Below are 15424 nucleotides of genomic sequence, written 5' to 3'. Positions count from 1 at the left end.
TTTGATCCAAATACTGTGCACTAAAGAGAGATCAACTGAACCCAAAATTTCCTTGCTCTGTACAAATTCACACACAAAGTCACAAATAAAACAACGCATTTTAAATGAGCCAAATATATAAATCATGAATTACATCATGAATTGTAAGCCAGTTCAAATTAAAATGATTTAGTCGCTTAGACCACTGGAAAGTAGTGAATGAAAATGAGCAAGTTTGGAGTCTATACTGTGTGCTGGAAAACACTCAGATGAACCCAGAATATCTTTGCAGTGTGAAAAGTTGTTCACTTACTAATTAATCACAATTAAGTGAACAAAAATGGGTTAAAAAGACCTGACTTTTTAAATGAATGACTTTGTGGGAAAAAGCTTATTTGAGAGATCATGAATATGGGCAAGTACGCGTCTGACAATTTTAACAGTCAATATAATTTGCAGTACTGACAGTATACTCTATTCTACTGGCAGAATGGAAAACCAGGTGGTGCCATTAGATATTACAAACATTATGGATTTTATGTCAGCTTGTTTGAGTAACGCAAGTGCATTTTGCAATGTGATGACTGTACATTGCAGTACTGTAACATTTTTCATTGATTTGAAATATGTATCTTGATTGTTGCTATTGATTTAACTTATATCCACCTCTTTAATCTCTCTGAAAAACCTAGTTTCCACAAAGTCATTGATTGGTTCAGTATAGTGTGAAAGACTATTACATTAAATGTTTTTAATGTTTTTTTGTTGTTGTTGTTTTTATATATATAATCAATACTAAGAAAAAAGCATGTATAAAACCAATCTTTTTTCTTTCTGTCATTTAAATACACACAGATTTCATTCCACTGGGGAATAAAAACCATGAGAAAGGCCAATATAAGAGCACAGACTGTGTGTAGTGCACTGTGAATATTGTATATGTTCCTGATTTGCACTGCACACTGCCTGAAGCTCTACATTATGCTGCAGCCACGGGACTTTAAAAATCAATCATGTTATCAGCTCCAGCGAATCTTTTTATGCTAATCAACTAACCAAGCATCTATGGGTGTAGGGCCATTCCTTAATGTGTATGACAAAGTATGTCAAAAACACAACACACACACACACACACACACACACACACACACACACACACACACACACACACACACACACAAACAAACAGTGTGCAGTGGCAGTAAGAATGTTCCTAATATCTGCTTTATTAGACATTTCACTGTCTTTCTAAGCTTTGTTCCAGGTGCAGGAGAAAAATGAATTATTATTAAGGATAAAAAAGTGCAAACAAATCATTACTCATGAGTTCTATCTGTCCCCTGGCCACACATCCATTTCTCATATATTTCATCTTTTACAATAACTTTGGCATCAGACTTCATTCTCTTTATCTCCTCCTCTCTCAAAGAAAGAAAGCTAAGAACAAATTTTGAAGGTAAGAAAGCAGAAAGAAAGCAATAAAAGGAAGGAATGAAGAAAGGAAAGAAAGAAGGGAGGAAGGGAAGACAAAAAAACAGTAAGTGAAGACAAAAAGAAAAAAGAAGAATATGTAAAAACTTTCAAATTTGAAAGGTAGGAAAGATGAAAGAAAAAAATAAAAGTAAGGCAGGCAGTGGGGAAGGAAAAGACGAACAAAATAATGAGAAAAAAGAAGTGAATAAAGAGAGGAACCACAGGAAAGATGAAAGGATAAAGGAAGGAAGGATAAAATAATGAAAAAAAGGAAGAAAGGAAAGACACAATAAGTAACAAAAAATAAAAGACAAAAAGGAATGAAAGAAAAGACAAAAAATTATGAAAGTGAAGGAAGGAAGGAAGGAAGGGAAAACAATTGTAAGAAAGAAAATAAAAGGAAGGCAGAAGGGAAGGAATGATGAAAATAAAAAGGGAATAAAGAGAAGAAATAAAGAAAGAAAACAAAAGAAAGAAAGAAAGAAAGATTGAAGTGGGGGTGGGAAGAGTGTGAGAGCGAAAGAAAGAAAGAAAGAAAGGTAAGAATGAAAGGGTAATAATGAGAAGGGGATAAGGAGGAGAAGAAATGAATGGAGGGAAGAATAAATGGAAGGAAGAAAATAAAAAAAATAGTTAAAGGGAAGGAAGAATAAAATGGTAAAGAATACTGAAAGAAAGGCATGGAGGAAGAATGGAAGTAAGGACAAAAGTTTAAGAAAAAGAAAGAAAGAAAGAATGAAAGAGAAGACAAAAAGAAGGAAAGATGAATGGAAGAAGACAATGTGACAGTGTTTAATTTTATAAAAACTACACCTCCGCCCACAGGGAGCATTTAGAGCTTGTCTCTGAGGGACACTGGAACACTTTTGTCCCAGTAGTGAGTCTCTCCCATTACAGCTACACACTCACACTCACACCGGCAGAACAATTAGTGAGCTTGTTAGCAATGGTAAAACATAACTTAAAGGAACACTCCGACTTTTTGGGACTTTAGCTTATTCACAGTATCCCCCAGAGTTAGATAAGTCCATACATACCTTTTTCATTTCTGTGCGTTATGTAAGTGTTATTTGACGCACCCACCGCTAGCCTAGCTTAGCACAAAGACTGGATGTAAATGGATAATGGTAGCATAGTAATCCCAATAAGTGACAAAATAATGCAAACATTTTCCTATTTACATGTTGTGATCTGTATAGTCACAACGTGTACAAATAACAAGGCTATATGAGACAGAGACCATTTTTAATCGTATAAATACTGGGAACTATATTCTCACTAGGCGTAGGAGCACAGCTTACGTTACTTGGGCGGAGTGGCTACTTGGGCGGAGTGATTAGCGCAGCACACGAGACGCGCCGTGGTGAGGAGCAGAGAGTTCGCTCAGAGTTGGAGTAATAGAGTCAGCAATTACTATATAGTAAATTTATAGTGTACAATCATGGGTGTTCGCTGTATTGTAAAGAGCTGCCACAATAAACAGGGGAGACTAGGTAATACTATGATGTTTCATAGAATTCCAACAAAAAAAGCTGACCTGATGAATCGATGGCTACTTGTTCTGGGTATAGTTCCCAAACACACCTGTAAACACCATCACGAAGTATTTCGTTTGCTCTGAACATTTTACTTTAGACGACTATTTTGAAAAAATTCAAGTTGCCACACGGACCATGAAACGTGTGATAAAGGATACAGCCATCCCAATAAAGACAGGACAAATTGGATCACCTGTTGCTGCGGTAAGTGTTCCGTTATGTTTTGAGATGACTAACATTAGCCATACTGTAACAGTGCCATGCTAATGTAATATAAGCTTAGTAGTGACACTATTACATGAATAGGGGCTCCGTGTATCCCCTTTATTGTTATTATTGTGTTGTCTTGAACACACTGTATCGCTCAATAACAAATGAGCGGCGCTAAATGTAACTCTCAGGACTAATACATTCAACTTGCTAATGAATTGGAGGGGGATGGGCAGTTTTCTTTTTTGAGAAAATGTTTGTGAAATAGTAGGCTAACGTTACTGTCTGTGGGTTCGTTGTGCAAAAACTATTTGCCTTGTGCTATTACTTTCCCCATATTCTTGGGCTATTGTAATGCAAATTATCTAACATTACTGTATTATATGCTGTTGAATGTATTTGGTCAGCTGTAATAAATTGCATTTCAAATATATCAATTCCTGTAATAATTCTTTATACATTTTCTGTGATAATTATTAATCAGGATGAGATGAGTGTTCTACGGCACTTTGTAACTCCTCGTCTGTGTATTCTGGCTCAAAACTATATGGTTCTGGATCTTGGTTTGATACACAGTAATATTCCTCTGAGTCTGACAATTCCTCAAAGTCAGCCATGATCACGAGTCACGTCTAGCTAGTTAGTCACGTTTGTTTTGTTTACGGAACCATCAACAGGGCGTCTCGTGTGCTGCGCTAATCACTCCGCCCAAGTAGCCACTCCGCCCAAGTAACGTTAGCTGTGGTCCTACGCCTAGTGAGAATATAGTTTCCCAGTATATTTATACTATTAAAAATGGTCTCTGTCTCATATAGCCTTGTTATTTGTACACGTTGTGACTATACAGATCACAACATGTAAATAGGGAAAATGTTTGCATTATTTTGTCACTTATTGGGATTACTATGCTACCATTATCCATTTACATCCAGTCTTTGTGCTAAGCTAGGTTAGCGGGTGGTGGGTGCGTCAAATAACACTTACAGAACGCACAGAAATGAAAAAGGTATGTATGGACTTATCTAACTCTGGGGGATACTGTGAATAAGCTAAAGTCCCAAAAAGTCGGAGTGTTCCTTTAAAATAGCTAAAATAAAAATAGCTCAAAAACTGACCTACATGCAGCCCAACACACACAGGCCAATTTGGCAGAGGCGCACACACCCCGCAAACATGAATCTGATAGCTTGTTATGTAGTGTAGCTCTCAGCTGTCAGCTCCATTATGACACTCAGACTGCTGCTGTTCCTATCAAGTAGTGCCAGAAGTATACATTCATCATAAAAAACATGACTTCAACACATCACATGCCTTGAAAATATCCCCAATCCCTGCCATTGTTTGAAATCCAACAACATCAGCTTGACAAGAGATGCAAGAATGTATGAGTCGAGTGACTAGGTCTTCTATAAAACAGATATAAAAAATAAATAGAAATAAACAGCTTGTGCTGTCATAAACTGGAACAGACACAGCAGTCCAGATGGGACAGGCATGAAAGAGTGATTCGATGTGAGATGCTCAGCACTTACTGGTGGTGTTGTATCGGACTCCGAGGAAGGTCTCCGGACAGGGACGGGACACCACTTCTCCAGCACTGCTCCTGGGCCAGCATGTCCCAATGCCATCAATCGAAGTGTTACAGAACAGTCCTGAAAGGCAGAGAAAGATAGAGAAGAACGACTTTAGATTAAATCAATAGATCATGAAACACAAGCACACATATTTTGGCTTGCTTAGCTGGAATTGTTTGTATTTTTCAGTAGTGTGACTGTAGTTAAGCTGTTTTCATAATATTTTACATTAGAAAAATATATATATTAATTGTGCTTCATGGGCTAAATTAATATATTTTATCTGTGTAAAAATATATATTAAAAATATATTTTATAAGAAAGAAAGAAAGAAAGAAAGAAAGAAAGAAAGAACCATTAAAATGAGCACCAAATCAGCATATTAAAATTATTTTTGAAAGATTATGATCTGAAGACTGGAGTAATAGCTGCTGAAAATTCAACTTTTCCACCAGAGGAATATATATATATATATATATATATATATAGATATATATATATATATATATATATATATATATATATATATATATATATATATATATATATATATATATATATATATATATATTAAAATATATATATATATAAAAAAAAGGAAACCGGTTATTTTAAATTGCAGTACTATTTCACAACTGTTTATACTGTGTTTATGTTCAAAGTGAAGCCTTATTGAGCATACAAGACAAATGTATGCTCAAACTTTTGACCGGAAGTCTAATCACTGTCAATAAAAGTGCCAAAAGAAAAGGTGTATTGTTGAAATGCAGTGTTACTTACTGGCAGCTGAAAGTATAGTCTGATTAGATAAAATATTTATTAAAAAAATATGGAAGATAATGTGCAGAAATTTGTGAGTGGTGTTTCAATATTTACTGAAACGCTCTGAGCTTTATACTACGTGCACAGAATCAATACCTACCGTTTTAAATTGAGGCAATCAGCACCAAGTGTTTCCTATTACAAATGCAGAAGATCATTTAACACTGCTTATTTTCTATGTGGTATCTGGGCAACGATCGAGTCTCACATTTCCTAAAGAAACGTTTTTTTTTTTTAAGAAACTGGAGAGTAAACATATTCAGAGGCTCTAGCATAAGCGCTTAAGGCTAATAACGGTGATGGCTGCATGGGAGACACATGGGATTCATGAAGATGGTTTCAATCTCTTTATCCATCTTTATCTCTGTGGCTTTCTTCTATATGTTTGTGCGAGCCGCAGGACACACTCCTATTATCTGAATTAGCCTCTTTTCCAGAATTCAGAGTTTTTCCACACATTGTTCTTTCAATCAAAAAGGATCTGTGGAGCCCAGCGGAGATTAAAAAGTTTTTTTTTAAGAGTTACTTACTCTTCCCTGGAGGCTTTTAGAAATATGTCTTATTCCACTGCATTCGGGGTGCACACAGAAAGAAAAAACATTTGTCCATGGGACCATCTGTTTCACCAACCAATGGTGGACATAGGTTGTGTTTTGGGAAACCGGTTTTAAATCAGGGAATTTAATAATCTGGTTATTTTATTGGCACAAAAATGTCACTACACCTTTCAAGTTCTGGATTTACTATTTGTTATTAATAATTAAAAACATAATCTCTAGTGCATGATATCATGGCCAAAATGTATTGCAGCGTCTGAAGTAATTTAACTTGCTCAAAGCCTAAACTAAATATTTTCTTGGGAATATTAGAGTCATGACCACTGGCTGGAACACTGTGTTTCTGTTTGCAATTTGTCATATTTACAGATGAAGAACTGAGTTGTAAACTGACCTGTAGAGTTGGTGGGACTAGACGTCTGATTCCACAGGATCAAAGTGTGAGCTGGGAGAAGAGAAGAGAAGAGAAGAGAAGAGAAGAGAAGAGAAGAGAAGAGAAGAGAAGAGAAGAGAAGAGAAGAGAAGAGAAGAGAAGAGAAGAGAAGAGAAGAGAAGAAAAGAAAAGAAAAGAAAAGAAAAGAAAAGAAAAGAAAAGAAAAGAAAAGAAAAGAAAAGAAACATTAATTTCATACATATAGAGAATTAGAGGGTCATATCTTTTTCTTTCTTTTTTAATGTTTAAATTTAATTAAATTTTTTAGTCATTCTTTAATTAATTAATTTAATAAATACATAAAACTTTAAAAAAAAAAAAAAAAATAACATGACTGAAATAAAAAGTATTGGTTAAATAAATTCTAAGTGTTACTTATCAATATTTCCTGTACAGAAATGCATACTGCAGTGTTTCATACACATAATACAATTTTATACAGAACCTTCTCCATCAATAGGTTTGGGATGATGACAATTACAAACACTCCCACATCCACTCATTCTTTTATCACAACACAAACTGCCTTCAGATTTAATTTACAGCACATATTTCTGGGTTTTTCCCTGACAAAGGATCAAAGCCTGCAGATGATATCTACGTAAATAAAACAGGGAAGACAAACTGTTGCTGTCGCAAACGGGGGGGTATAATATAAATAATATAATATAATATAATATAATATAATATAATATAATATAATATAAATTATAATATAATATAATATAATATGAATATAATATAATATAATATAATATAAAAAAATCTGTGATTCCTTTCATTACACCACTGAGTTGTGATAAGTGACAAGTAAGTCTTTATGAGCGAGTCACTGAATCGTTTACAACCAATTTGTTCAAAAACACTAACTCATCCATGGAATAAAACAAATGACTCTCTTTATATTTGAGTCATTGAATTATTCACTCTACTGATTCAAATACTCTGATTCATTCAGGAAGACAACGATAATTTGGAGAAAATGTGATGTTGCTTAATTTATATATATATATATATATAATATATATATATAATTTTAAGTTTTCCATGATTTCATATTTCTGTATTTGATGTTTTTTAATTTTTGTATGTTTTTATAGATATATAGGAATGTCTCTATCATCAGAGCAATTTAACCTTGAAGTACCATATATATGGCATGCATTGTGTTTGAAAGTTATGTTAGAATGTTCATTTGATGTTGTGTCTTTAAAGCAGTGCAGCATCAAACCAGAATAAACCAGCATGAACTAGAAATTACTCGGGTCTGTGCGACTCTTCTCAGCACAGATGTGAATGAAGCCACTGAGCAACAATATAATTCATTGTTGTTTTCACCAGATCTTTTGTGTATCTTCAGTCAGTCTGTTGTTTACAAGGTCTCAAATTATCTGAGTATTGCACAAACATGATGAATTGGAAAGCTTGGCTTTGATAATTTTGGATGTTAAACATCTGAAAATGATAAGGAGTAACTTTTTAACTGCCCAATATAACTTTTTTCTCTGTTTGTCAAGCAAATAGCATTTACTGTAGGGATTTGTGCACCTTTGCCCTTCAAATCATGGTTGAATTTGTTTCTCTATTCACGATGCTGTCTGCTGTTCACTGAGATAAAACAAGCACACATCTATTAATCTTCTACTCACAAAAGCAATGGGCAGTTAGTCCGGCTCCATGGCACTGGAGCAGAACACACGCACACACTGGAGCTATCAGCTCAAGCTAGCATGTCACCATGTCTGTTCATTCTCTGGCCCGGAAATAACAGGTGAACGAACGGGGATATCGCTGCTGAATAATTCATAATGGATATGAGCAGCTCTGCTCTTGATGTCTTTTCAAATCGCAGAAACGGATGTGCAAAACAATGCATTTTCAATACCGTGCCATAAACATATTCATTTGAAAATGAGGTTCCATCCTACGAAATTAAGTTTGTTTATTTGGCAGCACAATGAGGTACACTGCCCTTCTTGCAAATGTAAATTATCCGGACATTCATGTTTTTAGTTTTTTTATGGGATCAGCATGTCTCTCAGGAAATAAATGCATATGATCTCGACGTGCTTCATATAAGCTTCATTCTCTCAGAAAAAAAAAAGAAAAAAAAAAACCCATTCTTGGACATGATCGACTTGGAAAAACTGTATTGATAATTTGAGGTTTATTTTTGATCAATTTCTCAAAACACCATATAGCCATAATACAGGGAAACAAAGGCATCTTAACAGAGAAATTACATGCTCCTGGTAGTTGAGTGTTAATTACATTGATTGGGCTCATAATTAATGTTAATCACAGGTTTGTCATGAACACACTGAACTTTGCACATGCATGGATATGTGAATTTATATTAAAAAAAAAAAAAATAATAATAATAATAATAATAATAATAATGATATACATTCAGTCAAGCCTTTGATTTTCATTTTTATTAGAGTATGATGTTTCACTGCACGTCTGTTTGGCAAGCTGAGTTGACCTGAGAATTTGTGTAAAGGCTCATTCAAATCATGATGAGAGTAACTATACAGTAGCTATTTAGTGATTCACGCTCTGATAAAAAAAAAAAAAAAAAAAAACTTTTTAAATTTTTATATTTATTAAACTTTTAAATGAATTACTTCATTTAAAAATAATTTATGAATTTAATTTAATTTAATTTTAGCTGACAGATTCATCTGAAATAATAATGCTTCTCTATTCTACAAAATTCTGGAGTCCAGTAATAAATGACAAAGCTCTTGACCTCTCCTGATACAAATACAATCAGCCCCTTGTAAAACAGCAGGCAGTAATCGAAGGTCAGCTGGTTAAATTACTCTTAAACTTCTCTTCGTCGACTCTCAATTAGTATCACTAAGGTTACCACAGAAACACAAAGCAGATAAATCCAGTTAGCCAGAAACACTTGATTAGCCAATTTCACCTCAAAACACAGTCCCTTTTAAACACGTTTTCTCAAAGCTCTGATTCTGCTTGTGAGGGGCTGCCAACATGGGTATGATCTTGATGTGCTTTATACAAGGTACTGCACATCTCGCATGGAAAAAATAAATAAATAAATAAATAAATTCCATTCTTGGACATGACCGACTTAGAAAAACTGTGCTAATAGTTTGGGGTTTACTTTCATAAACTTCTCAAAACAGGTCAACATGAGTGTTGTTTTCTGCTAGTTTTTAAACTGTAAGGTATTTACTGCTAATTTAAGAACTAGAAGGTACAAAACTCTACATTTACAAACTGTCCAAAACAATCTCAAAGACAAAGATGCTATAAGGAATCAAAGCCAAAAAGATAGTTTCTGGTACTGAACACGGACAACATATTCATCAGTTGTCTGTCTCGAAAGATGGGATAATTTGAAAAAAGAGTATGTCCCATTTTTGGACCCTATGACAATCATTTTGAAAACAGTATTCAAAATATGGTTTGGGATGCCACATTTTTCATAAGAGCATCTAGGAGGGGAAGTAACATTCAACATCATCTGTCTCTCTGTGTCGATACTGAGTGAGACAGATGGGTTGAAGGTATTACTTGCCATTTCTTAATCGTTCCCACAGGGACTGCAATCCCTAGACAGCCAGATCCCTGGCCTGTTTTCCTTCCTTACGATGCAGCACATGCAAAATTGAATCTAAGACTGGCAGACATAGAACATCTATTAACACTTTTCATCATTCAGCTCAGATAGCCAATGTGAGTTTTTTACACAGTGATATCACACAACATTGACTCCTTGTGAGTTCACAATTGTTGCCGCAGCTGCGCTGGAGATTAGTGGTTGAATTTTTCAAGACTTGTGTAATTATATCATCACTTGGTCGAGCCGGCCAGTCTAAGGTTCTGGTTTACAGGCGATAAGGACAGATTAATTACCCGTTATATGGTGAGCATTTAAAAAATGCGACATTTGGTTTCATCTTGGAAAATCTTATCTGGCTGCAGGTTTAACCAGTGCACTATTACCTCACCGAATGGTTATACGACCCTGTACACATATATGGTACAGTGGTGTAAACATGGTCCATTAATCTGTCTACCAGATGAATTAGTATGTGAGTGTATTAAAGAGGAAAGCCATGTTAACTTCACCGTATGTGAGAGATTTACTCTTTGAAATTTTAAAGATGGAGCACTTGCCAGATTTCAAACCAGATTGGTCTCAACTTGGCTGTTATGAATATCTGAACATAGGTTCAACTTTTCAGCAAGCTGTAAAAAATCAAGATCTATAATAACTGAGATAAAATGTGGGAAAAAATCATGAAGAAAAAAAAAATTCTCCAAAACACCAACAAGAACAAATGGAGACTGTTGCTGAGTTTCTTGTTTTTCTTGTAAAAACAACCTAGTAATTTCACATGGTGAACATCCATATTTCTTATTAAGTCTTTAAATGGTTAATTAATATATGAATTCAGAATAAATGTGATTTTTTTTATTACTTTATAAATTATGATCTCTTAGAAGTTAGAAAACATAACAAAAAATGAAGAAACAATACTGTATATTGTAAAAAAAAAAAAAACTGTTGGCATCCATGTTTCTTATTTACAAAACTTTGCAAGTTATTATTTAGGAATGACACCTGTATTCCAAAAAGGAACAATAATTTAAGCAATGTAAGCCATATTTACATGTGGCTGTCAATCAAACATTTCTGTAGTGTGTTAGAATTTCAGTTCTCTCCTCTCTGAAACAAGCATCCTCTGTGCCATACCAGCAGCTACTTGAGGTTCTTAAAATAGCGTTTTAACCAATTGCTTCATGCAAACTCAAACATTGCGATTCAGACAGAAACTGAATTACCAAATGACCCTGGTTTTTGTTACGATCAATTACTGTTGATATGGTCTGCAATCAAAAGTTTTTCTAAGGCCAAATTACAGTATGTGGGGCATGCTATCTGCATTAGTTTTATTGCTGTAAACTCTTGATAAATGTCATTTATTGTCTCGTTTTTTTTGGCTATTTTTTATTTTTAATAGCGACACAGTTAATCCTCAAATGAAAAATAACTACTTACAATACTGTATAAAAGAGCAACCGTGGAGCAATTTTCTCAGTTTAATGTGCAAAGTTTAAGCACTATATTATGCTTTAAACATAATATTTGCATAAAACTGTATTCTGTATATAGAAAATACTTCATTCTGTAGTTTTACACCAATTTACACTCATTAAGCCTTTGCAAAGCCCTGAACACAAACATATGCAAAGTGTATTCCATCATTCTTGATTTAGTGCTCGATTTACCCCTCTGCTTTAACTGCAAACCAAAATAAACCACAGTAAGGCTGGGCTTTTCAAAGCATCGCAAAAAACTTAATCCAGCCATCACAACTTCCATCTCCTTATATTGCCTTTTCTGCATTAAACCAGGGCTACTCAACTTGAGAGAGCTCAAAAGCCCTACTTCTAATATCTTTAGTATTGTTTTATATGAAAGAGTTCATTATTTACTCATCCTTATGTTGTGAAACTATATGAATTTCTTTCTTCTGTGGAACACAAAATAAGATATTCTGAAGAATGTTATGCTTTGGGGTTTTCATAAATATATAATTTTGTGTTCCACAGGTTCATACAGATTTTGAACGATATGCATAAAGACCAAAGTCTCCTGTAAACAGGGATGGGCAGTATTTCAGATAAAGTACATGTATTTAAAATACGTATTTGAAATACAAAATACTATTTTGTATTTAAAAGCCTTTGGGGGAAAAAAAAACAATCAAATGTATTTTGTATTTAAATAAATGTAAGATAAGTATTTTTGTGTTTTCAAAATACAAAAATATGATTTTTGCTGATTTCGTTCATCACCTAGTTTAGACACGTACCCTCCCCCCAAAATTCATCACATGAGCTGCAGCTGTACAGCTCCATTCAGCATTGGGTGAACAACTTTTCTGGAATAAGATAAGGTGAGGATGTCATGGTCAATGGACTTGTTGATTAAAGGTGCCATAGAATGCATTGATGTGATTTTTAAATTGTTTTCTGATGTCCCCAGAGTATGTATGTAAAGTCTTATCTTAAAGTACCCCACAGATAATTTTTTATAGCTTGTTGAAATTGACACTTTTAGGGTATGAGCCAAAACATGTTGTTTTTTGTGTTTGTCCCTTTTAAATGAAAATGAGCTGGGGCTCCCGCCTCCCTTTTCAGACAAGAAACTCTTTTGGAAAACAAAATATGAGGCGTGATGCTTACTTTGTCTGGAGTCAAAGCGTTGGTATCGATCCCTCTTTCAGAAGCAATCTTTGCACAACTCCAGCGCTGAACTGACCCTCATTTGTGAGGCAGTCTGGCGTAAAATGTTAGTACAAAAGTATAGGACTTTTCCATTTTTTTCCGGGACATTCCCGTCGAAAATTAAATTTAACCACCATGTCTTCAGCAGTCTATGGAGACTTATGTTCGTTGGGGCATCCCAATACACAACACTTTTAATGGCTCTTTGGAGCTGACATTGTACCTCCAGCAGCTACACCAAGAAAACAGTAATGTCGGAACACTGCTTCTCACTCAGGGCTATGTATATGCTAATAGGGCAGAGAGCGTCACAAATGGATGGGACTTTCCCCAACTATAACGTCATATTAGTGAGAAATCTGGAACTGTGTGTAGTGTGGAGAGACAGTTTATGATTTATTAGGATTATAAAACAATAAGTGGGTGGATTTTTATTATTATAGGCTGGTTGTTTTCACACACTGTGGCCACACAACTGTGTTCAAACACCTTATAAAAGTGATTTTTGCATTCTATGGCACCTTTAAAGTTAAAATAGTGCATCATTCAGATTTGCCTTCAGTTAACACGAAAGAAGAAAGAGCACCGAATAGTGTTAGCCAATCAGTTTTGATAGTTCATCAGTTTTTTTTTTTTTTTTTTTTTAATCAACTAGCTTGTCGAATGTGTTTAATGCATTACTGCAAGTTAGGCTTGGGTGATATGACAATACATATTGTGGCAATGATATAAAGAGTGAATCGACTGAACTGAATGTTTACATAGATAGTACTATCAGGGTAAGCAAATATATCTGTGCAGCTTTTAGTGGGCAGGAATTATCAGAACATTGAAGTGGCAAGAGAAGCATGAATAAATGAGCAAAAAGTGATGTGCTTGGTGCAGCGTGGACAAGTGCAGTTGAAGCCTTGTTTATACTTTTGCCTGCCTTTACGCTGTGAACCTGCTGACTTCCCGCTCCTCCCTAAACGGGCGAGGCTTTTATACTTGATGTGCTCGCCATTCTATAATTCTGTGAAACGACAGGGGGGCAACTCGGAGTAATTGTTCTCTAAACCATCAGAAAGCAGCAGTGGGAAGAAGTAGTTTGCCGAGTAGTTTGTCAAACAGTCGTTTTGTGAAAAATTTGTGAATAAATTGATTTTTTATATATATAAACTGATTAGGTTGTGGGTAATTTTGGAGGACACATTTGAAATGTTTTTGAGCACACTAAACCCAAACAAAAGAATTCAAAGAATCGTGTAAAATGCAGTTAACTTGAGATTATGATTTGTGACATTAGAACAAACCATATGAACATGAAAACATACTGTATGTATAACACTAAATTAAATAATGCTTTCTTATATGTGTTTTTTTTTCATTCAATAAACATTTTCTTTTCATTAATGTTTGTATTTAACAAGAACCATTACTTCATTCATTATTTTTGTTATTACAGGCTCATTTTGTAAATGTAAGCATTTTAAATTTTAGGGGGATGAGGTATGTAAAATGAAAACAAGTTTCTAAGTAATACACATCAAATTTTACAAATTGTTTCTCAGTTGTACATATCGAAATGTGTTGGTTGGTTTGTTTGTTTTTTAGGTCCCAATATATTTCAGTCTATAGGGATACCTGCACTGGATGGCCAGTTTCACATGTATTTTGTTTATTTCCAAAATGTATTTAAATAAATGCTATAAAAATAAATTCCACACAGTATTTTGTATTTCTATTTAAATATATTTTCCCACACAATATTTTGTATTTTTATTTTAAAAACATTTTCATGTGTTTATGCCCACCTCTGCCTGTAAATGTGTTCAGTAAAGGTTCTCAAGGTCAAGGGTATCCTTTTTTCAGATGTACTGGTGATATGCAGCTTAACCACAAATCCCATCAGTCGCCATGACACGTTATCAATCCCTCAAACGGAAGACCATTAACATCAGAGCCCATTAACATCAGAGCCCATCAGTGTATCTGATCTATGACCATGCTTCCCGAACCAAATCTAAACTCTTATATACCACAAAGCAAAACTGGTTTCAGATCAGTTATGGAGACTTACCTGTAGGATTTAAGGAAAGCAGGAGCAGAGCTTCACAGGTCAGGTCAGATGTTGCCCTGGAGATTAGCGTAATCCAGATGGTCAACACCTGCAATGGTGGTGCAAAGAAAGGAAATTTGTAGATGGAAAACAAAAGTGTGGCTTTAGCATCCATCTAGACATCCAGCAAGAGACAGCATACAATAGAAAAGTAAAGCAGGTCAACATATGTCTCATGCTATTGCAGACTGAAATTTTAGTTGTTTTCAGAGACATGAAACTTTACTTTCCTGCTGGTTTATTGGTTAGCTGTAAAACCTTACATTTATGTTAATATAACTTGCTTGATTACAAGTGAAGTCTACAGGATAAATTATTTTCTTTTTTTCTGGATTATGTGTTTTAAGTTACAAACAAACAAACAAACAATAAATAAATAAATAAAAAATCATAGAAAATTGTGAAATGTATTGATAAAACTTTAAACATTAAAGAAAAATGTAAAATTAATTTTGCATTACGTTAATTTC

General features: G+C 34.4%; 1 protein-coding gene across 1 annotated transcript in view; it reads right to left on the bottom strand.

Moving 5' to 3' along the window:
- The window catches only part of LOC109101841 (corticotropin-releasing factor receptor 1), a 116743-nt gene that overhangs the window by 69134 nt on the left and 32185 nt on the right, over positions 1-15424 (bottom strand). Inside the window, exons 2-4 of the mRNA XM_042727869.1 lie at positions 14916-15003; positions 6548-6598; positions 4733-4852 (exon numbers count right to left, since the gene is read on the bottom strand). Coding sequence (XP_042583803.1) covers positions 4733-4852; positions 6548-6598; positions 14916-15003 — 259 coding nt within the window. The remainder of the gene's footprint in view (positions 1-4732; positions 4853-6547; positions 6599-14915; positions 15004-15424) is intronic.

The sequence above is a fragment of the Cyprinus carpio genome, chromosome A3 (genome assembly GCF_018340385.1).
Source record: "Cyprinus carpio isolate SPL01 chromosome A3, ASM1834038v1, whole genome shotgun sequence".
Classification (NCBI taxonomy): domain Eukaryota; kingdom Metazoa; phylum Chordata; class Actinopteri; order Cypriniformes; family Cyprinidae; genus Cyprinus; species Cyprinus carpio.
Note: the sequence above shows the minus strand (reverse complement) of the source record. Positions and strands in the feature narration are given on the sequence as shown.